This window comes from Anguilla rostrata, chromosome 2, assembly GCF_018555375.3.
Source record: "Anguilla rostrata isolate EN2019 chromosome 2, ASM1855537v3, whole genome shotgun sequence".
Classification (NCBI taxonomy): domain Eukaryota; kingdom Metazoa; phylum Chordata; class Actinopteri; order Anguilliformes; family Anguillidae; genus Anguilla; species Anguilla rostrata.
In genome coordinates this window covers 63,216,633-63,237,845 of record NC_057934.1, presented here as the reverse complement: position 1 = coordinate 63,237,845, position 21,213 = coordinate 63,216,633, and the positions used below count along the sequence as shown (strand labels likewise).

The window sequence follows — 21,213 nt, the reverse complement described above, 5'->3', positions numbered from 1 at the left end:
TTTTTTGCATATTTGTATATTTTTTTCCTTGTGCTTTGCTTGATAAACTGACAGGAGTCCTGATCATTTAGATTTAGATAGATAGATCAGGTTGTTGGGACTACCTACTGTCCGGGCTACCAGCGCTACTTTTAACTTGCATTATTATTATTATTATTATTATTCATATTCATCCATCCATCTATACATTATTTATACCTGCTTATCCTAGGCAGGGTCTGGTGGGGGTGCTGTAACATATACCAGCATGCATTGGGCGAGAGGAAGGAATACACCCTGGACAGGCTGCCAATGTAGTGGTAGTAGTATCATTATTGTTGTTGTTTCATAAATGTGCTTTTGGCAACATATTTGACTCTGTATATAGTTAATGATATTACCTGTGTGTATAAATATAGACATGGATCTAAATTCCATTAAAATCCATCTCAGGCAAAAGCATCAGATATATTTGATTACGATACTTCACTCGCTGACAACCTATACCATTGTAACAATGGGAAATTCCATCCATCCATCCATCCATTAACTACACCCGCTTGCACATTTCAGGGTCATGAGGTGCTGGAGCCTATCCCAGCATGCATTGGGCTCAGGGCAGAAACAATCCCTGGACAGGGTGCCAGTCCATTCCAGGACGATGAGAAGTTGAGCATGAAAGTAATGTATAAGAGACTAATCAAAGTAGATGATGTCTTCTTAAATATGCGAAAGCTTTTACTTATTATATTGTCACTATAGGTATGCTGACAGTGTAAATGCAGATCTGGAAAGTAATTTTCTTTTGTTGATATATTCTATTTTTTTTCTAGAAGAATCCAAGAGACAAAAGGATATCTACAGTGGACTGCATTAGGCCCTGGAGAATAGTTAAATAGTCCTGGTTTATAGCCTGGTTTATAGCTTCCATTATTTAGCGGACACATTTCAACCAATTCTGAGCTAATTCTGTTATAATGCATACTTGGGTGCATTCATCAGACTCCTTCTCCTACTAGAGAGAGCAAAAAGACTAAAAAAAATAAATAAAACTCTCAAAAACAGCACTTTGGTGCCACCTAGGATTTTGCTCCACACTCTGAAAGTGAATTTGGATTTTAGACGCCCTAGAATATACTACTCTGTCAACACATTGTTTTTAGGTTAAACATTTAGAACATCATGAGATGGTAATGCATCCACGTAACATCACGTCCAGATCAATATTAATCTCTGGCTAAGTTTCGATCCTAACTTTATTCATTAAATCCAATTCAGTCCAAAAACAGCACATACTATTTGTCCCAAGACCAAAACACTTTCAGAGAGGGAATCATCAAGTCAATGTTATAATAAAGGTGTTTGAAGTCTTGTTTGTGGTGTTAGGAAACACTAAATAGACGCAAGAGGAGCATCAGACTTTCTGATAATTTCTGTGAAAGCAGTCAAGGACATTTGCACAAACCATTGGCTACATTTACGTTGATTACGCAATGACGTTGCGTCCTCACGTAGATTATATAATAAACCGGTAACATCGGACAACTTCCTTTTCAAGTTGTGCCGGACCACGCATGATGAGTGACTGTGGTACGTAGAAGTTTATTGTTTTATTTTTGCAAATGCAAAGCATAGATTTCGCATGGCACTAATTGTCGGGACTGCATCCGGAACCATGTCGGCAGCTGTGGTTGTATTTATTTCTTCGTTAAATACAATTTAACACGTGTAGTGAAATGGGTTGGTTGAACACGATGCGGACCGCCATAACGATTTCCATGATCTAGATAGCGACTGATATTCTGGAAGCAAAGCAATTCGTATTGCTAATTGTTTACCTCTGTCCTTTAGCTAGGCTTTTAAATCGTATTATCGATTTTCCCGATTCCTTGATGAAGGGCAGCTTCTAGCTGATCTGCTGGCTCTTGCCATGTGGAGCAGAAATAAGCCACACTTAAAAACTTTTAGTCTACTTTACTTTAATTATTTCCTTAGTGTTTTGCGGCTCTTTCGTGACTGCAGGACACGCGTTTTCTTTTGTAGGAATCTATTGGTACCCAATGCTTTCAATGTATACAATCGTTTCCTGCTTCCATACAGTGAGTTGTTTTGATTACCTTTTGTCCTGATGTCATTTCTTATGAATTGCGTTCTAGAAAGACCCCTGCAGACCCATCCATCTCACCCCCTCCTGGGCCGGAAGCCTGGCATAATGCACAGCGCATGTACACGGTCACAGACCCATCCTCAGTGAGTGCCGAGGAAGCCTTTTCAGATTTATTCATTTCTGTTTTTAGGAGGCTGGATATTTGCTGTTGAATTTCTTCCATAAATGCCATTTTATATTAAGGGCAATTGCAGGTAACTTCATGTTGTGTGTTGAGAATTTTGGAATGCTGGATTAACAGTGTTTGTGCTGAACTAGTAGATAAGTCAGCTACTAGTGTGGTAAGTCAGCGGTGCGTGGGTGCGCATACATGCGTGTTCATGCGTGCGTGTGCGCTCATGTGTATCTGTGTGTGTGTGTGCGTTCGTGTGTATGTGTGCGTGTGCACGCCCTTGTGTGTGTGCGCGCGTGTGTGTCTAAGTATTAGCTGCCTGCCAGTGATGATCCCCTCGACGGGCGGACATATTGGGCTCAGTGCCCCTGCTGAATGTCGAGCTCTGAGCGCAGTGTTTTCCAGTGTAGACACTGGTGACCCTTAATGTCCCTATGTTTTGTTTGTGAGAGTTGAAATTGTACCTTTTTGTTCTCTTCCTGCACCAGCAATCCCCAGCTGTACTCCAAAAGAGGTGAATGAGAAGGCAGTTATGCAGGTGGGGAGATTGCCCACTCTGTTATAGTGTTTGGGTATGCCCAGACTCCATGTGGCCTCTGATGGAAGTGCTGCTACAACAAAAACTGGTAAACCTCCATTTTGTATGTTTGAATGTAACGATATGTGGAGAATCTCTTTTAGGCTTCACCAGTGTATAAATCAGTTGAGCACCAAGCCTGTTACAATCTGTTACACATTTTTAAACCGACTATATACAGTAATTGACTAATTTACAAACTTATTTTTAGAATTGACATCATTACAGTGGTGGTTTGTCAGCATTATTTTAGCTATTTGTACATGACTGCTAACACTACTATAATCTCATGTCTGATCTCTGTGTAAGGTGCGCTATGGCTAAGTGACCAATCGCTGCCATGCTGAAGGGCTCTGTGGTCAGGACCAGAGAGAGAGCGCCGACTTCGTTCTAGGTAATGGTCAGTTCTGTTTAGGGACGGGAGACCTGTGAAATGTAGTTAAATGTACACTTTCATTCGAAACTGAGCTATACTCTTGGTAATTTATACTCTTTCTCTTTTCCCTCAGGTCCAACTGCTGACACTGACGCTCTGAATTTGGGACCATTCGTGTCCAGATTGTGGAGGAAAAATAATCCATTCTTGGTGAGTGTTGCATCTTGAACAGGGGTGGTGATGAAAATTGGGGGATTGGTCAGGATTTTCTCCTGCTTAAAACACAAAACATTGTTGATCCTGAAACGTTATGCAAGTTGTGACATCTAGAAGTATCTGTACAATTTTCATACATAAAGTGCGTTCAATAAAGAACTCGCTTTTCAGTAGTGTCCAGCATTGAGAAGTTTAAAGAGAATTTTTTTGAATCAAAATGGGGAATCCGTCTCTATTTTTAGCCTCATTGAGTGACCATTATCTGTAAAAGGATTGCTAAGGGGCAGTCGTGACCTTTGTAATGTGTTGCTTGGGTGGCAGAGCTGTGGTGAGTAATGGACTGACTCATGCTTGCAGTAAAGGACTGTCGTGCATTGCTAAAGCTCAGGATTTTCGTGGCCTATCAACATGACTATGTTGGTGAGAGCACGGGGTCTTGATAAAATGATTGTCCATGTATGACGGGAAAATTTTGTCTTGTACTCCAAGCATTCTCTGAGTGTTTTTAAAAATACATTGTATTCTATAAAAAAAAACATTCAGGCTTTCTTGTGTTTCTTCCTCCCAACACCCCACCTACCCCCAATTCTCTACACCACTTGTTACACTACTGCTTTGGACAAAGTCTACAGAATCAGCTGCAGAAATTCATGCAACAGGAAAAAGCACAGAACATTTTGAGTCATTCCAGATCTCACTGGAACCAGGCGAGGTCAAGTTTAAGCTGGCCTTTGAGCCTTCCACCCAGTACACTAACCTGCTCCTAGGTAGACCTGGAGTAGCTCAAAGTGGCATTCAAAGGGAGTGTTATTTCCGTTTCTTAGACGCTATCGGTCACCGATCACCTTTCATTACATTACAGGCATTTAGCAGACGCTCTTATCCAGAGCGACTTACACAACTTTTTTTTACATAGCATTTTACATTGTATCCATTTATTCAGCTGGATATATACTGAAGCAATTCCGGTTAAGTACCTTGCTCAAGGGTACAACGGCAGTGTCCTTACCCGGGAATCGAACCTGCAACCTTTCGGTTACGAGCCCAGTTCCTTGCCCACTGTGCTACACTCCGTCTAAACGTCTAAACACTGCCACATTGGACCTGCACTGTTCGTAACCTGTTTTCAGCCTTCCGTCTGATTCTGGGTTCCATTCCAGTGCCACAGGAAACCCCCGAGAGGCAGGGAAGCTGGTGCGTCTTGTGCTTGCCGACCTGTTCACCCTCTGGGAACATGCTGACCTGTCCTTACTTCGACAAAATACGACTCTGTGATTGTCAAAACACTTTAAAAAGCCGCGTGAAGCATTTATGGAAAAACAATATTCTAAATGTTCTTTTGGAAAATTAGGGACAAAAATGGTTTAGGAAATGGGGTCAAAATTCAGTGCAAAAAAAATTATTTTTTAATTTATATTTTTTTTAAATGACAGACTGTTGTAAATATCCAGGCTCTCCAGTACAATCATTTTTAAATCCTTTGTTGTGGGCAGACTGGGAAATTAGTATTAGTAACTAATGGAGGTTTCTTTAGGATACATGTCACAGAAAGCAGATGGGTTGTTTCAGTTTCATATGTAATGACAAATGTGAATGGTGGAGGTTTGTGATTGCATGGCAGCCAGAAATGAGATGAGTTTTATAAATGGGACGATCTAATGCAATGCTTCCTGTCTAATATGTCCTTGCATGCATCACTGCACAAATAATGGCCCTTATCGTTTTATCACTGCTCTTCATGGAGGGAGCTCACTCCATATCGGCTGTGAATTTAATCCTGCCGAACAATCTGTGCTGGAAATGTGGTTCGTGGGTTTTTTAAATTTTTTACTGAGGACACAGGAGCAAAATGCATGACAGCTGTTGTGTGACAAATGCCTCTGACCTCTCACAGGTACCACTGAAGGAAGCCATCACCAAGGAGATGTCCGCTTGAAGTCCGACCCTCCCATGTATTTCTGGAGGTGTGGTATTTGTCATGCCCTGCAGCAGGGACCTGTTCAATAAAAATAAATGAAATCTCATTGCATTGCCTTCGGTTCTGCCTTTGGGTTCTGGGGAGCAATCATTAATCCAAAAGGTTACCGTTTCACCGCTCGGCATTAATGTGTCCGCCGGAATGTCATTGGACAGAATTGTATACTTTAATTAGTGTAGTGTTGTCAGGCTCATGATTTATTCTGCTCTCTGGAAAATAGGACGACTACTCTTAAATACTCAAGAATCCTTAGGATGCAAAGCAAGAAGTGCACTGGATGAATGATTGGCAGTACCTGGTGTGATGCTTCAGTGTTTGTATGAACCCCCCCTGCTGGATATTAATGACTAGTGTGCCATCATTAGTCCATTGTCTTGATTACTGCATGAGAATGTAATCTCTAGAGCAATGACTAATTTGTTAATATCTCTCGTAATGTATGTAAATATTTGATCTGCTAGATTTACTTTCAGTCTGCTGGGTAATTGGATTAGAGTACACTTATCTTGAAAGGAGAATTGTCATAGGCTGATATGCATATCTGAGTAATGCCTCTTCATCTCAACCACATAGCTGATTTGAAGCCTATCCTGGCTTTGATGAGGAAAGATGTTCTGGAGGCATCAGATGACTGGGTAACAGTACGTGTTACTGTGGCAACAGTGCGAAGGGGTGGTTTTGAGGGAGTATTATTACCTGGCTATCATGGGGTGAAAATCCCACTGAACTTTGGGGACTTCGACTTTGACTGTGACCATGGTACATGAACAGAATTGTAATCTGCAATGGGATGGACTACTGCAGGAATGTCACAGGATCTTTTATGTCTACAAATCGGAGGTATGAAGCCCTGAAAGTGAATGATGGATCTTCAGAAATTCAGTTTTTCCCATATTAGTTTAAGTTAAATAAGCAGTTCTAATGAATGATTCTGTTGGTGCATTTCTGCATTCTCTCTGCCATTGTATGTAGTAGGCTATATTGATTTCCCTAGAATGAAGTTTTTCAGAATAGTACACCAGTGGCAGAACACCAGTTGATAGTGATTTTTTGAAAAGCGTACCATACACTTCTATGAACCGTTTCATCTGCTGCCCTGCAGATGCATCGTCCTTGCTGTTACCTTCACATGATGAACCCGCCCATAAGTCCCTCTGGCGGATGGACTTGAATTGATAGTCAGTTTGACCAATAGCAAGATGATGAGTTTGATTGAAAGCCAACATAAATAGTAATATAACATTTAAGGCGTGGGTCAAACTTTGACCAATAAGACATTTCGTTGGAACTGACGGACTCGTCTATTAGACGTAAAAAGAGGAGGGGTTAAATTCTCTACCCAATGAGCACGGTTGAAATGTTCACGTCATCGATGAACTGACCAATACCGCATCTCTTATGAGGTTGCTAGGAGACCAGCTCTATGCATGTTACCGAGGCGGAAAGGAAGAATGTAGGACTGCCGAAGGGAATATTTGAAGTACAACTAACATAACGGGCACATTGTGAATGGAACTTAAAAATTAGCGAAGCGACACTCCTGTAAAATGGTGAAGTTAAGAGCAAAATGCATTCTAGTTGGTAAGATCTTTCGAGCTGAGCTAACTGTAGGGAAGGGGTGCTTCATCGGTATTCATACTCTTCCGTTGTCAGCCTTCTAGCTAGGAAGCTAACCAGAGTTAGCTGTTTCTGGTAGCTCGATTGGAAGAAAATCAAGTTGGCTAGATTTTAACGATTTATCCTAGTAAATTATGATGTTTTATCACGAACACACGATAAAACGGGTTACAGTGCCCCCACGAAATGAACTGGTCATTGTAGTTATCACTACGTTTGTTGTCACATGCTAATACATTGCAATCTAGTCTAATGGCAATGTTAACTAGGTAGTCATAGCCACCGTATCGACCGCCCTATTTAACTTAGCTACTCTTGTCAAAGTTGCTAGTTTTAAGCTAGTCGTCACTTTGATCTTTCGTTACGAATATTTTGCTCCTAATTTGAATTATTTAACGCATTGACTGAGATTCAACTGATGGATCAGACTAACTGTCAAATAATTTTTCGCGGAGACAGAGTTAATGGTTGTTGCTGCTTGTTTTAGCATCATTCAGTAACTATCAGTCAGTCTCCTTGACACTGTCGATGTGTGTTTGTGTTTAGGTGACGCTTCAGTGGGTAAGAGTGCCCTGTCTCAGATGTTTCGCAGCGATGGCGGGCACTTCCAGAAGAACTACAGCATGGTGAGGACCCTGCGTTTTTTTGTTACAAATGCGCGTACACATTCTACATTTGGATGTATCGGCGTTGCTGGTAACGCATATATTTCCCTAGATTCCTTTGTATTTTCTTCGTTTCCACTCTTACCAACTGAAGCGGCACCTTGAAAGTAACTCCAGATAAAAATGGAAAACTTTCAGATGGAGAATTGCTGACGGTAATGCAGAGGACACGCCCACGAAACATCTCCCGTGAAGGATTAGCCTAATTTTGCGGAGTGAGCCTGTTCAAGAGACGCAACCTATGAAACGTAATGTAATAATAAGTCAATTTATTTGAACTAGGGGTAATAAAATAATCATATCCTGACATTGTTTGTAGAACCCCCAAAAAAAGAGCTTCACTAATCAAGGACTAAATTGGTAGTAAGTAACTGAACAGTGCTATGCCTCCTGTATGCTGTCTGGCGAAGTATCCACTAGTCAGCTTAGGCGTTGTTGTCTTTCCTGTTACTAATGTACTCGTTGTTGTTGGAATTCCTTTCTAGCTCGCAAAAGTCATATTCATATTTTATTATCCCACATTTTTATCACGTATAACATTCTTGTATTGTTTTCTTCTGAATGGCTCTTTTGACTTTCTGAGATTGACTCAGGCTGCCTTTCAAAGTTATCCATTGAGCCCTCAAAGAGGGTTCTCCATTTGATGAAGTGCCATGATGTCATTCATTAGTGAATTCTACAGCCGGAAATACCGAGGAGTACTAATCATCACATAGGTGCTTCTGTTGTGACCCTTACTAGTGAGTGGTTGACAATACAGTAGGCGTCTCACAATGCTCCTGGGAATTAAAGTCATAATACAAATGCAGTGTACTCTTTATCATAATGATTTGGAAAATGGTGTGCGTGTACTTTAGGTCAAGTATGAACGTGTGTTTTTTTATTATTGTTAAATACATTTGTTCTTTTTTCTTTCTTGCTTTATGAAGTACTTTATGAACCTGATGGTGCCTTATTTTACCAGCTGCATAATAATAATAATAATAATAGGCCCACACCTCAGGCTTCAGGGATAAATTCGGAACGCAGCCCGTCAGTGACCCCTTCATCTCTAGGTCACGGGTGATGGAGAAACTCTGAAACATGATAACCTGCCTGGAGTTAATTGGATCCCATATGAAAAAAATAGTATACTAAGCATACTTAACATAAGCTTTATGTATACTTCATGTATTCTTAAGTATGAAATAGCACCCTTAAGTATGAAATAGCATAGTTGGAGTACACTTCAGCATACTGTTTTATCACATGGAATAACAGGACACGTGGTTCATGCGTAGCAAAACAGGAGGCTTTTCTGCCTCATCGGGCGGGCCTGTGGCTTTGCCTGCATCAGCGCGACAGGGCCGAGGAAGGGACACAGACGTCAGTAATGAATGCGCCCGGCGAGGCGACCGAGCGGCGTGCTCACGGGGCGCTTGACGAGCAGGGCGCGCGCCGTGTGGGGAACGCGGCGAGGCGCGCAGCGGCGACGCCCGCTGTAGCAAAGCGCTACGCTAACGTGACGCCATTATGGATTTCCAGGGATCACGCACGGTGGAGCTTAAATACTTGTTTCAAGTTTATTGCAAAAAAAAAAAAAAAAAAAAATATATTGCATTGTCAGTGATTAAGACTTCCCTTTGAGGTATTTACGTCTTTAAAAAAAAAAAAAAATTTGCCTCGCTTGAAGTTCTGATGTCCAGTGTAACTCGGGACGGCAGGTACCTTTTTAATGAAGCCGCTTAAGACCGCAGACGTACTGGGGTGTCGTCTGACCTAAAGCGATCAGAAAGCCTTCCCCGGTGAGCGTCCCGTAGGTGTACCAGTACAGTGCCCTGACAGGGAGAGCGGCGGGGTTGCGTTAGTTTTTTTACATGTACTCTTCCCAGACTGCAGGAGCGGAGCTGGTGGTGAAGTCTGTCAGCATCCCCGACAGCGGTGACAGTGTGGTGAGTCCTCGCTCCGCCGTTTCGCTCGCTCCGATTGGCTGTTTAAGTGGAGCGGCTTGTTTACCCGCGCGATCCCCAGAGGGTTAGCGCGGCGGCCGCCTGTGCGCCGTCCTGCACCCGGTCACCATTCCGCTCACGTCTCTGTCCAGGAGCTCTTCATCGTGGACTCGGGCGGGAAGGAGACCTTTGTGGAGGCGTGTGAGAAGCTGGTAAGAGTGTTTCTGTGAACCCCCCCCCCCCCCACTGTGCACTCTCAGAATCCAGCTGCATGTCCTGGTTCTTTGGGCAAAAGCTGCCCGCGCTTCAAGCTTCAAGTTGAACTGCAGAATGTCTGAATTCAACGTTCAGTCCTGTTGAATTTGCTGTTGTGTTCTGTGCTTCTCAGAATCCGAAAAGCAAAATGGAAACTTGCCGTTATGAAATCGAGTGCTTATTACATGTACGGAGATTATCGCCATTGGATCTCAAATTTTAGGTTGCTTTGATAATATTTGCCAGTCCCAAACTCCAGCCTTATTTCACCTGTCCCAAAATATGACCTGCTGTCTTGTTCGTCTGCTTCTTTAATGAACTCTTTTATTGGATTTTCCTTCTTTGTCATAACAGCGCAGATGAAAGTAAATGATACATAAAAAAGTCCCGACAGTAGTTCACACTGTCTAGACATGTCAGAGGTGTCTCTCGAGAGACTGTTGGGAGTTAATAAAACAATGAACCGTTTATATTACTTGTGAGAATGCAAGAACTGAGAAACAGAGAAGAGGAAAAGAAAGAAAGATTGAAAAGAAGATATTTGCAATATACCGTTAAATAAGCTTGGGGAGTGAAGCTAGGATGGTATCAGAAGGCTACTTCAGTAGGGTTATGTGCTGTATACAGAGGCCATGTTCCTGGATGGTAAGCAAGTTGAGCCTTTGGCTGTTGAAGGTATTCCACGTACATTGGAAGTGATGAGTTTTTACTGAAGTAACCGCGTGCTGCGTCTTAAAAAGCTAGCCAGCCGGAACGGTAGCTGACGCTCTCAGAAGCACTGGAGGACAGCTGTGATTTTACAGTGCTTATTTGCATATTTGGCTGTGTGAGAGGCTGTCACTGAAGAAGCTGTCATCACGCAGAATGCGGATAGATAGTGATCGTGTCCCGTTTTTGCTCGCGAGGTATGCGGCAGCACTTTGTACTCTGCGTTAATAAATAACCACTTCAGAGAGGTGCTGTAGCTGTTTGATGTGATTTCTTTGTACTCACTGTTGTAATAATTTTACATATTTTCTTATTGGGCCTTTGGCACGTAGAAAGTTCCTGCATATTTGTATTTTGATTGCTATTTAACTCCGTTGAATATGAATAATGAATGAGAACGATCTCTCCATTTGTCCTTGCCTGGGCTGGTACATTTTCTACTGACTTTCCTGCATTCTTTAATGAGACTGTAAACAAGCGTTTAGACACTTCCAGCCTTTCTGTTTGTGTGTCTGAAATTGTTTCTGTCTAGCTGTGCTGTGAAAGTGTGTGTGTGTTTGTGTGTGCATCCATGCATGCATGCGTGTGCATATGTGTGTATGTGAGGAAGTGATGGCATGTGTGCATACATGTGTATGTGAGGAAGTGATGGCATGTGTGCATACGTGTGTGTGAGGAAGTGATGGCATGTGTGCATACGTGTGTATGTGAGGAAGTGATGGCATGTCTGCATATGTGTGTATGTGAGGAAGTGATGGCATGTGTGCATACGTGTGTGTGTGAGGAAGTGATAGCATGTGTGCATACGTGTGTGTGTGAGGAAGTGATAGCATGTGTGCATACGTGTGTGTGTGAGGAAGTGATAGCATGTGTGCATACGTGTGTATGTGAGGAAGTGATAGCATGTGTGCATACTGGTAGGGAAGTGATGGCATGTGTGCAGTGTGATATGAGGAAGTGATGGCATGTGTGCATACGTGTGTGTGTGTGAGGAAGTGATAGTATGTGTGCATACGTGTGTGTGTGAGGAAGTGATAGTATGTGTGCATACGTGTGTGTGTGAGGAAGTGATGGCATGTGTGCATACGTGTGTATATGAGGAAGTGATGGCATGTGTGCATACGTGTGTATGTGAGGAAGTGATGGCATGTGTGCATACGTGTGTGTGTGAGGAAGTGATGGCATGTGTGCATACGTGTGTGTGTGTGTGTGCATGTCCGTAACTGATGCTGTATTTTCTCTTCCCCAGTGGGGGCAGCCCTCGGTGCTGTGCCTGGTGTTTGATGTGAGCAGCGAGGCTTCGTTCAGGAACTGTGGGCTGTGGCTGGAGAGGGTACGGGCTCACTGCCAGGGCCTGCAGGTGCCAGGTGAGACTGCACACTGGGTAGCGGGTCCGGGCCGGGCCGGGCCTGGTTCCTGTACGGGGCAGGGCTAACACTGCTCTGTGTGTGTGTGTGTGTGTGTGTGTTCCGTGCTGCGCAGGGGTTCTGGTCGGCAACAAGTCGGACCTGTCATCCCGGCGGGAGGTGGAGACGGCGGTGGCCCAGGAGTGGGCCCGAAGCCAGGGGCTGGAGTACCACGAGACCTCCGCTGTGAGTCCACATGTTCCCCTCTAACGCTCCCTGACAGGGCCCTGTGCTCCAGCAGCACAGCGTCGCTCTGTTCGCTCTCTAATACGCATGCTACAGCTCCAGAGCCGTCGGCTATGGAGGAGTCATTTAAGTGCGCGGGGAATACAGTCAAACATTACTGACGCTACAAAGCACAGCCTTGTATGTGATATTTTGGGTGTCCTATATTTGAATTGCATTGTATGTGTTGTGGTTCATGCAGTAGCCCATTAAGGAGTTGTTTTGTGTGTGTGTGTGTGTGTATATGTGTACATGTACTGTATGTGTGTTGCATTGCAGAAGGAGATGGAGAACTGTGAGGCTCCTTTCCTCAGTCTGGCCCGGGCCTTCTATGCCCTCTATCAGGACAGGATCCAAACCATCCAGACTCTGGCGTAGAAGCTCCTGACCTCCTGAACTGCAGGGGGCGCTGTGGTCCCTGCTACAGGAATCCACTGCTCACGCCCCTCCTGACCATTGACGCTATTGTTGATCAAAAAGATCATGTCTGAAATTATATATCAGATTTCCCCTACTGTTGGGATCAAGCTAGAATTTCCATGAAGAGGAACTTTGCTTTAGCCCCTCCCCCTGATGTACACCCATGTCAGGCCATCTCAGTTTCAACATTGCAGTTCTTCCTTTAAAGAGCTGGTGTTATATCCATCCGCCAGCAGGGGGTGCTAGTCGCCCCATTGCCCATGCAATTCTTTTGTTTCCAGGTAATGGACAGCACCTGTATAGAGCCTATTTAAGAAGCTCTGGTTGGCTTCATTCTGTCTCTCCCTCACACCTGGAAATAAAAGAACGAGTTAGTTTGCTGTTGGCTGTTTTGCTGTAGCTGTCATTGTTATTATTCTTTCTGGTTATGTAATGTATTTACAGGGGGCTGGGGGAGGATGTAGGAGGTGGCTGGGTTCTGTGGGGAGACCGACTATGGGCACTCTGCTCAGTAAACACACTAGAAAAAGACATTATAAAAACACTAAATACTATAAAAAACTGGCGAAAAAAAGACTGATGTTCCTTTTCGTGCTGAACGAGACCGGGTCTGTAAGGCCGGGTTTCCGTCTCGGAAGGAACGGCTTTCCCTCTGTGGTCTTCGCCGTTGCAGGCTGGAACAGATGCACACAGATGGTCCTTCCTCCTCCTCCTCCTCCTCCTCTTGCCTGTGCTGCCAGAGGGCACATTGTCACTGGTTCACTCCACTCCTCGAAGCTCACTGAAGAGGGTCCTGCTCTGCCTTAGACGTTGTGTGGGTGGCTTCTGATTGCGTGCGCTTGATGATCTTTACTGTATCATTTTCTTTCCTTCCCCTCCATGAAAATGCTCTTGATTTTTCTGTGTACCAGCGGCTAGCTCCTTTTTTAAAAATAAACACTGCGTATATTTATACACTGATTGCCTTGTTATTTTAATTGCTGTTATTTTTGTGTGTTTTAAACATTGGGAAAGGCTGAGGTCTCCATCTTTTTACATCACTGTCCCCCCGCACTGAGGCTATATACGATATATAATTTATTCTCTGCCATTTCCTGCAGTATGTTAAGCATTTTAGCGTTTAAGTTAAAATTATGGGTTAATTATAGTTTCACCCACTGAAATGCTTTAAATATAAAAAGTAAAAATGTTTATATGCTGGTAAATCACAGTGTCGTGAAAAAGTACTTTCCCACTCCCTGATTTCCTCTATTATTGCATATTTGTCATACTGAATGGTTTCAGATCTTTAGACAAAATATAATATTAGACAAAGGGAAACACAATTTTTTATTGTTACTTCATTTAATTAAAAAAGTTATCAACATCCCATATCACCCATTTGAAAAAGCAATTGGCTCGTTAGTTATTCAGTTATTCAACTAATTAGCCAAATTTAATTGATAATTAGATTAAGCTTATTGAACACAGGTCAGCTTGTTTGCAGACAGCCCTGTTGAATCTAGGCTTCTACTTCAGAGTGAAGTAGTCCCCACAAAGTTTCTACACAGACACTATGCCAGTGATCTCAAATTCGTTGCCATGGAGGGCTGTGTGTATGCAGGTTTTCATTCCAACCAATTAATGCTGCCTTAATTGAGTCCAATTACTCATTCAGCCATATGCATTTAACTGCATTGAAACACAGAATATAAGCAAGTTTTTATTTAGACAATGCAGGTCACCATAGACATCAGGTCACCATCATGTGCAAACCTGCATCCCTAATTCAGCAAATAATTGAACTAATTATATAATCAAGATCTGAGGCTGGAATAAAAACCAGCATACACACCTTCCATGGCACTGAGTTTGAGACCACTGCACTGTGCCTTTATCAAAGGAAATTCCAGAAGAGATGAGAAAAAATGGAAATGTTTCAGAACTGCTGGCCTCTTAAGTGTTCATGACTTCACAATGAGAAAGAGACCGGGCAGAAATAAGATTCACGGAGAGTAGCAAGGCGAAAAACCAGTGCTAATCAAGAGAAACATCACCACTCATCTCACATTTGAAAAATAAAAAGCACCTGGATGATCCCCAAGCCTTTTGGGATAATGTTCTGTAGACAGATGAGTCAAAAGTAGAACTTTTTGGACAACATGGGTCCCATTATGTCTGGCGTAAAGCAAATACAGCATTTCACAGTAAAAACATAGCAACATTCAAGCATGGTGGTGGTAGTGTGATGGTGCGGGGATGCTTTGCTGCCTCGGGAACTGGACACCTTGCCATAAATGAAGAAACCACTAATACTGCTCTGTACCAGAAAATTCTGAGGGCGAATGTGCGGTCACCTGTCTGTGAAGCTGAAGTGTTATTGAGTTATGCGGGAAGACAATAATCCAAAACACACTGAATGGCTGAAAAGAAATAGGAATTAAAGTTTAGGGAATTTTCCTGCCATGGTTTGGGTCCTTAGAGGGACGGGTCACTCCAAATAATAATTATTGTGATCACCATTATCTTATGATGAAACATTTCTATCCTAATGGACGTGATCTCTTCCAGGATGACAATTCACCCATCCACAGGGCATGATGGATCATTGAATTGTTTGTTGAGTATGAAAATTATATGAATCATATGCTATGGCCTTCGCAGACGCCAGATCTCTTGAATGAAAACCAATGGGAGATTTTGGACCGACGTGTTAGACAGCGCTCTCCACCACCATAATCAAAACACAGAATGAGGAAATATGTTTTGGAAGAACAAGTCCAGAGACTTTTAGAATCTATACCACAAGGCACATTAAAGCTGTTTTGGTAGCTCATGGTGGCCCAACACCTTACTAAGACACTTTATTCAGTTTTTTTTTTCATTTGTTATCCATCTGTATATATACTATTAAGAAATAATGTCTTTACCAAGACCTTTATATTGTATCGCCTTCCTACATAAAACTCCAGCAGCAACTCAAGCTGGTTATAAAATGTTACAGCTGCAAGCATAATTTCTGTTCATTTCAAATGTGCTCATAACAACCGCTAATTAATGTTTTAATGACTCCCTTGCAATCAAATCAGGTCAAAGCCCTGTCCTTATTAGCCTTTCATGGGTAACAAGGACAGTTATTCCATATTAAGATCTCATTTCAAAATGATCTTTTAATCTGGAAACATTTGAAGCGTGTTTATATCATGCAATCATGTGATCAGAGAAAAACACGGATATTACTGATTTTTTTCAAACTACTTTCTTAATTAGAGTGACTTAGTCCAGGACATCAGTGTAATATGAAAACATAATAATAATAATAACGTTAGCAACTAATCGCAACTAATATTATGATTAATATTCCAAGTAAAATTAGGTCAAAATCGTATTCTTTTCCAGAGAGTTTGGACATACACCCTACCGTTGTGTTTTGGTCCATCTTTTGATTTTTATTTATTCCATTATTTGCTTCACCAACTAGCTGGAGATAATAAAACAAGCTGAAAGGTTGTGAATTCATGGATCCATCATTAAAATGTTATTGCTTAACATGCATTTAATTTCTTTAGAAATATGTAGTCAGGGATGAACTAAGGGTACTGTGTGCCTGTACCTCAATTTTTAAGGGGCCCTTGAGACTCAAGATCGAAATAGACAGCTAATGAGTGATATATTTGAAAGTTTCAACAGTTTTCAACAGTTCAAGTGTCTTGTCCTTCAAAGAATGATGTATGTGTGCGCAGCTCAGCATAAAACAACAACAACGACAAAAAATTATGAAGTGAACACTGCAGTAGAAAAAAAGGCAATATTTCAGCATGAATTTAGACAGCTTTGTTGAAATGTTGGATAGGCACAATAACCTCTTGGCAAAGTGCTTCATTCCTTGTACATAGTGAAAAGGAAACACCATAAAACACTGTGAATATAATAAGGCATAAAACAAAGTAAGTGAAGGAGGTAAATAACAGCAGCAAATGAAATGGGTCAATATCAACAATTACAATTTTGGCGCTTGATAGAAAGTACATTCTGTCTTTCAATCATTGCTGATTTTAGAAAGATGTAAAATCAGCAATTGACTGGTAATGCATTATAATTTTCAAGAAAATTGAAACAGATTTTTCCGCAGGTTTTAGCTGGTCTGGCTAGCTGGTTTAATTGTGTTGTCCTGCGTTGGGTAAGTTTGTCCACCTGCTGGGTCGTTTTCACAGACAATTGGTGAAAATGTCTGCCATGACTACAATTGAGGAGGTAAGTATTACACACAGCATGGTTCAGTAATGGGCTATTAGATTAGGTATCTATCTTAGATAAGGCACTTATCTTCCCCGCTAATATGCTATTTCATTTGGTGGTCACAGGTATGTCACTGTGCTTGGACATTATTGTAAACCTACCTGTTATTAAGACTTCAGTAATCATTTCTGTATCAATCAAACATCCTACATTGAACCTTTAAGTATTGGGTGGTGAAACCTGATCATTCACATGGCCTACCTGTTAAGGTAACTTAGACTATGAGAGTGACTTCAAGAGACTACTGTCACAGATGGCTTTCTGGGAGGTGATTCTACGGAATCATTTTCATCTATACCCACCCATAGTTCAAACTCATTCTTACATTCCTATCACATCTGGACCAGCTGCTATTGCTAGATTTATAGCTTTTAAATTAAAGTGATCTAATAATATTTAATATTTAATGCCCATCCTTCCAAAATGTCTGTGATTTTAGTGCAATACTGTAGGTATAAGCTGAGGAAAAAGAGGTAATATTTTTTTAGACAGCAGTTATTGCAGTATACTAGATTTTCTGGAATCAGTGACAAATCAATGCATTTGCACAGCATATTATATTCTTAGCTTTAAGCCAGTACTTTAGTGATCATATGAGGTGTTTCTTTCAGATATTCACTCATAATGGGATCTTGCGTGAAATGGATCCCACAGACATTCCATAAAGAAGAAAATATAAATGTATGCTGTCAGCATCTGTATGAGGCCACACATGATCAAGTTCTCCTAAAAACTTTTTTACCCAAAAAACTGTCACCATGTTGTGAGGAGACACACCTAACCCAGCTTTTATTTTAAAGCAAGAGTCAAACTAAAAAAAAAAAAAAAATTAAATTGCTTGCAATTTGTTTTTCTTGCATATCTGGTCTATTCTGTGACACATATTCTTCTAAACATATTATATGAAAAATATTGTTGAGCGATGCGTGCATGTGTGTGTGTGTGTGTGTGTGCACTTGTACATGTGTGCGTGTGCTCCTAGAGGTGATGGTTTTCTGGGTAAGCCAGTCAAACCAATGACATCAGCACTGGCCTGACCACCTCTTGGCCCCCTCACCCCCAGCCCAAGTCTGCCTCTGTATCTCTACAAATGGAACATTCTGGACACACCACTGCAGGGGCTGATTAAGAAATTAATAGCAGAGATTGAATGGCAGAGGTTGAAGCAAAAACAGACATGAGCATTTGTCATCCTGGATCTGCTGGACATGTCTGCTCAGAGATCATTCTAGCTTAGTCCATTGCCCCTGGCAACCAGCTCCACCCAGACCACACACACACACGCACACACACACACCATCTTCAAACTGATTTATTTTCGAGTAGGAGGCTGATATACGAGGCTGTTTATCCTGATCCTCTCAGGAATAGCTTGGCGTGATTGCAGGACTCATGTTTTCATCTCTCTCTTCAACACCGCGCGGCAGATCCACTCAGTGACATATGACGCAATACATCAGTAATGTAATCACATATTTGGTCCACAGGCAGTACCTCTTTAAAATTAAAAGTGCTATTAGTCTGCATTGTGGTTTTGTGAAGCAGACTGATGCGGATGGCATCCAGTGAGCCGTGACAAAGCCTGCCGGACTGCAGCTCCTGCTCACTGCCATGCGCCCATTAGTATTCTGCTCCCGCACCCAGAACCAACGGTCTTCCTCAACACCAAGTGCAGGGGGGCCTGCGGCCTGCAGTGCCGCGTTCTGCCACCAGAGGGAGGGAGAGCGTAATACATTTCTCTGACTGACATAGATGGAGATACAGTAGTCTCGCTTTCCTCCATCACAGCAATTAAAACCTCTGATCTCAAAAGGCTGCCTGTCCTGTTTTTTAAATATGTCACATGAAGGAAACCTGTTGTGATCCTTGCGATTCGGTCTTGTTGCAATGTGACTTGTTTTCAGGCTTTGTGCAATTCTGTTGAGAAAATACACATGGTGGATGGTACAAGGTGAGTGAGGCTTCAAAATAAAACAGATCTAACATTATTGCCCCTTTTATTTTCTAAAACTTATAAAACAGATGTAACAACATTGGCCCGTTTATTTCATAAAACAGATGAAACATGATTACCCTCTTTTATTTGAAAAGCAAGCAGTACAACACTTCATTCACTAGTGTAGCTAGCAATAGACACATCTCGTTCTGAACCCAGGACACTAAATTTTTCCTTCTAGGTCAGAGATAAAGGTTGTTTGTGGATTTTGTCGGCTTTGCCACTGATCATCATCTGTACTGACACATTTCTTGAAATATGTAGAACACCTTCTCTAGTATTACAGGACAGTAAATGTACCATTAAAATGCTAGATGGTTATTCAAATGCTCAATAAAGTGAATGTCTCACATAAAAGATGTGAATTTCACAGTGCTACATTTTCAAATTTCCCTGCTATATTGGAGATGGCATCATTTGTTTTGTTTAGACAACAATAAGTACAGCAATATAGTTGTGCACAATAAACACAATTTTAGAGAAAGCTTTTGAATATTCTCTGTATTAACTAGTTTATAATTAAATCTGCACCAAAGATCTTCCCAGAGATCCTCCTAGGTGGTGCGTCCACTGAAAACAGGGGTTTCAAACTCCAGTCCTGGAGGTCGCAGAGCCTGCAAGTATTTATACTACCCTTTCAATCAGCAGCCAATTAAAGCCTGCGAACCATGGTGTGTGGACTCTTCTGCCAATCAATGACTTAAAGGAATCACTGGTGCTGAAACACACCGAAAACCAGCAGACACTGCGGCACTCCAGGACTGGATTCTGACACCTGAGAACTAAAGCAATAATCCCTGCTGCTGTTGGGTCTCGTGGTCTGGAATCAAATCCAGGCTATGCCAGTGCTCACTATAGCTTGGATTCCAGCAAAGTGACTTCTATGGGGAGAAGGTATTGGTCACCAGTGCCTTACTCAATAACCAGCCAAATGAGATCTACCTGTACTAACTGGTAGTACAGCCCTCCTGATGAAACACAGCCATCGGACTGCTGAGTGAAAGGAAATAAATATTGGTAGCAGGCCTTCAGGAGGACACACACACTACCATTTGGAGGCCCCACACACTACCTTTCGGAGGACCCACACACTACATTTCGGAGGACACACACACTACCTTTTGGAGGACCCACACACTACCTTTCGGAGGACACACACGCTACCTTTGGGAAGACCCACACACCCCCTTTTGGAGGACCCACACACTACCTGTTGGAGGACCCACACACCAACTTTTGGAGGACCCACACACTACCTTTTGGAGGACCCACACACTACCTTTTGGAGGACCCAAACACTACCTTTTGGAGGACCCACACACTACCTTTTGGAGGACCCACACACTACCTTTTAGAGGACCCACGCACTTCCTTTTGGAGAACCCACACACTACCTTTTGGACGACCCACACACTACCTCTTGGAGGACTAGCATGCACTGTCCCCGGCTGACAGAGGATGCTTCAGCAATACTATCCTGCATTTGAAACCAGCAGAAAGAATAAACAGAGGGAAAAAAAGTCATTTTAAGACACAAAGCCGGCCGCTGGCATAAACAGTCGATGCAGTCATTTAGGGCCACAACCATCCCTAGAAAGCACAATTCAAGCTTATTTTTATTTTGTATTTTTTTAATGTTAGAGCACTTTGGGGGACACAACAACATCCTGGTTTAAATCCACAGAAACCCTAAGGCTGGCTCTTGTCTTCACAGAGAATTATTGTTATTATTTTTATTTTTTACCAAACATCACATCTTTATGATGTTTGTTATGTGGTGGATGTGGTTTGTTAAAACAGCCACCATCATGAATTTTCTAACCCAGTTTGGACACATCAACCATGAGCGAACACCTAATCCGATACAGAGAAATCATGGTTTCACAGGGGACACATCAAGCTACAGCTGTTTGCTTTTTTGTCCTTAACTTGAACCATAATTTGACCTCCCCTCACTTACGATGAATAACTCCACAGTGATTATTTCATTTAAACGTGACGTATGAACAATTTCATCATCTAACGTCTGAACTGTGGAGTAACATTCAGTTTTGCGTTACCATCACCAGCAGATATAGAACTTGGTAGTAAAGGCATCGCAATCTGATGTTCCCGCTAAAATATGTACCTCAACAGTACGTCAACGTAATTCGTCAATATCTGGCATAGAAATGAAAGCACAGCAGATTACAAGTCAAGCTTTGTGGCAATGGCTACTTATACGGAACAGGCAAAAAAAAAAACAAAAAAAAAAAACAAAAAGCATCATTCTCCTGTAAATTGAGTTGCCCACTTATGAAAATCGTAACG

General features: G+C 42.1%; 2 protein-coding genes and 1 non-coding gene across 3 annotated transcripts in view; 2 read left to right on the top strand and 1 right to left on the bottom strand.

Moving 5' to 3' along the window:
• LOC135248798 (GRB2-related adaptor protein 2-like) overlaps positions 1–21,213 on the bottom strand; it is a 290,320-nt gene that overhangs the window by 58,566 nt on the left and 210,541 nt on the right. The window lies entirely within an intron of this gene.
• On the top strand, positions 4,532–4,665 carry LOC135249579 (small nucleolar RNA SNORA54). The gene has a single exon (XR_010328736.1). It is a non-coding gene; the product is annotated as a small nucleolar RNA SNORA54 (small nucleolar RNA).
• Positions 6,814–13,589, top strand: ift27 (intraflagellar transport 27 homolog (Chlamydomonas)). Its single transcript, XM_064323725.1, has 7 exons — positions 6,814–6,986; positions 7,569–7,648; positions 9,559–9,618; positions 9,768–9,827; positions 11,828–11,945; positions 12,061–12,170; positions 12,489–13,589. Exons 1-7 carry the CDS (start codon positions 6,953–6,955, stop codon positions 12,585–12,587), a joined length of 561 nt encoding a protein of 186 aa, XP_064179795.1. The 5' UTR covers positions 6,814–6,952; the 3' UTR covers positions 12,588–13,589.

What these genes read in the sequence shown, in the direction of transcription:
- ift27 (XM_064323725.1), top strand. Translation starts at nt 6,953, where the DNA reads ATGGTGAAGTTAAGAGCAAAATGCATTCTAGTTG. An exon ending in AGCAAAATGCATTCTAGTTG is followed by an intron (nt 6,987 to 7,568) that starts GTAAGATCTTTC and finishes GTTTGTGTTTAG; the next exon opens with GTGACGCTTCAGTGGGTAAG. An exon ending in CCGACAGCGGTGACAGTGTG is followed by an intron (nt 9,619 to 9,767) that starts GTGAGTCCTCGC and finishes GTCTCTGTCCAG; the next exon opens with GAGCTCTTCATCGTGGACTC.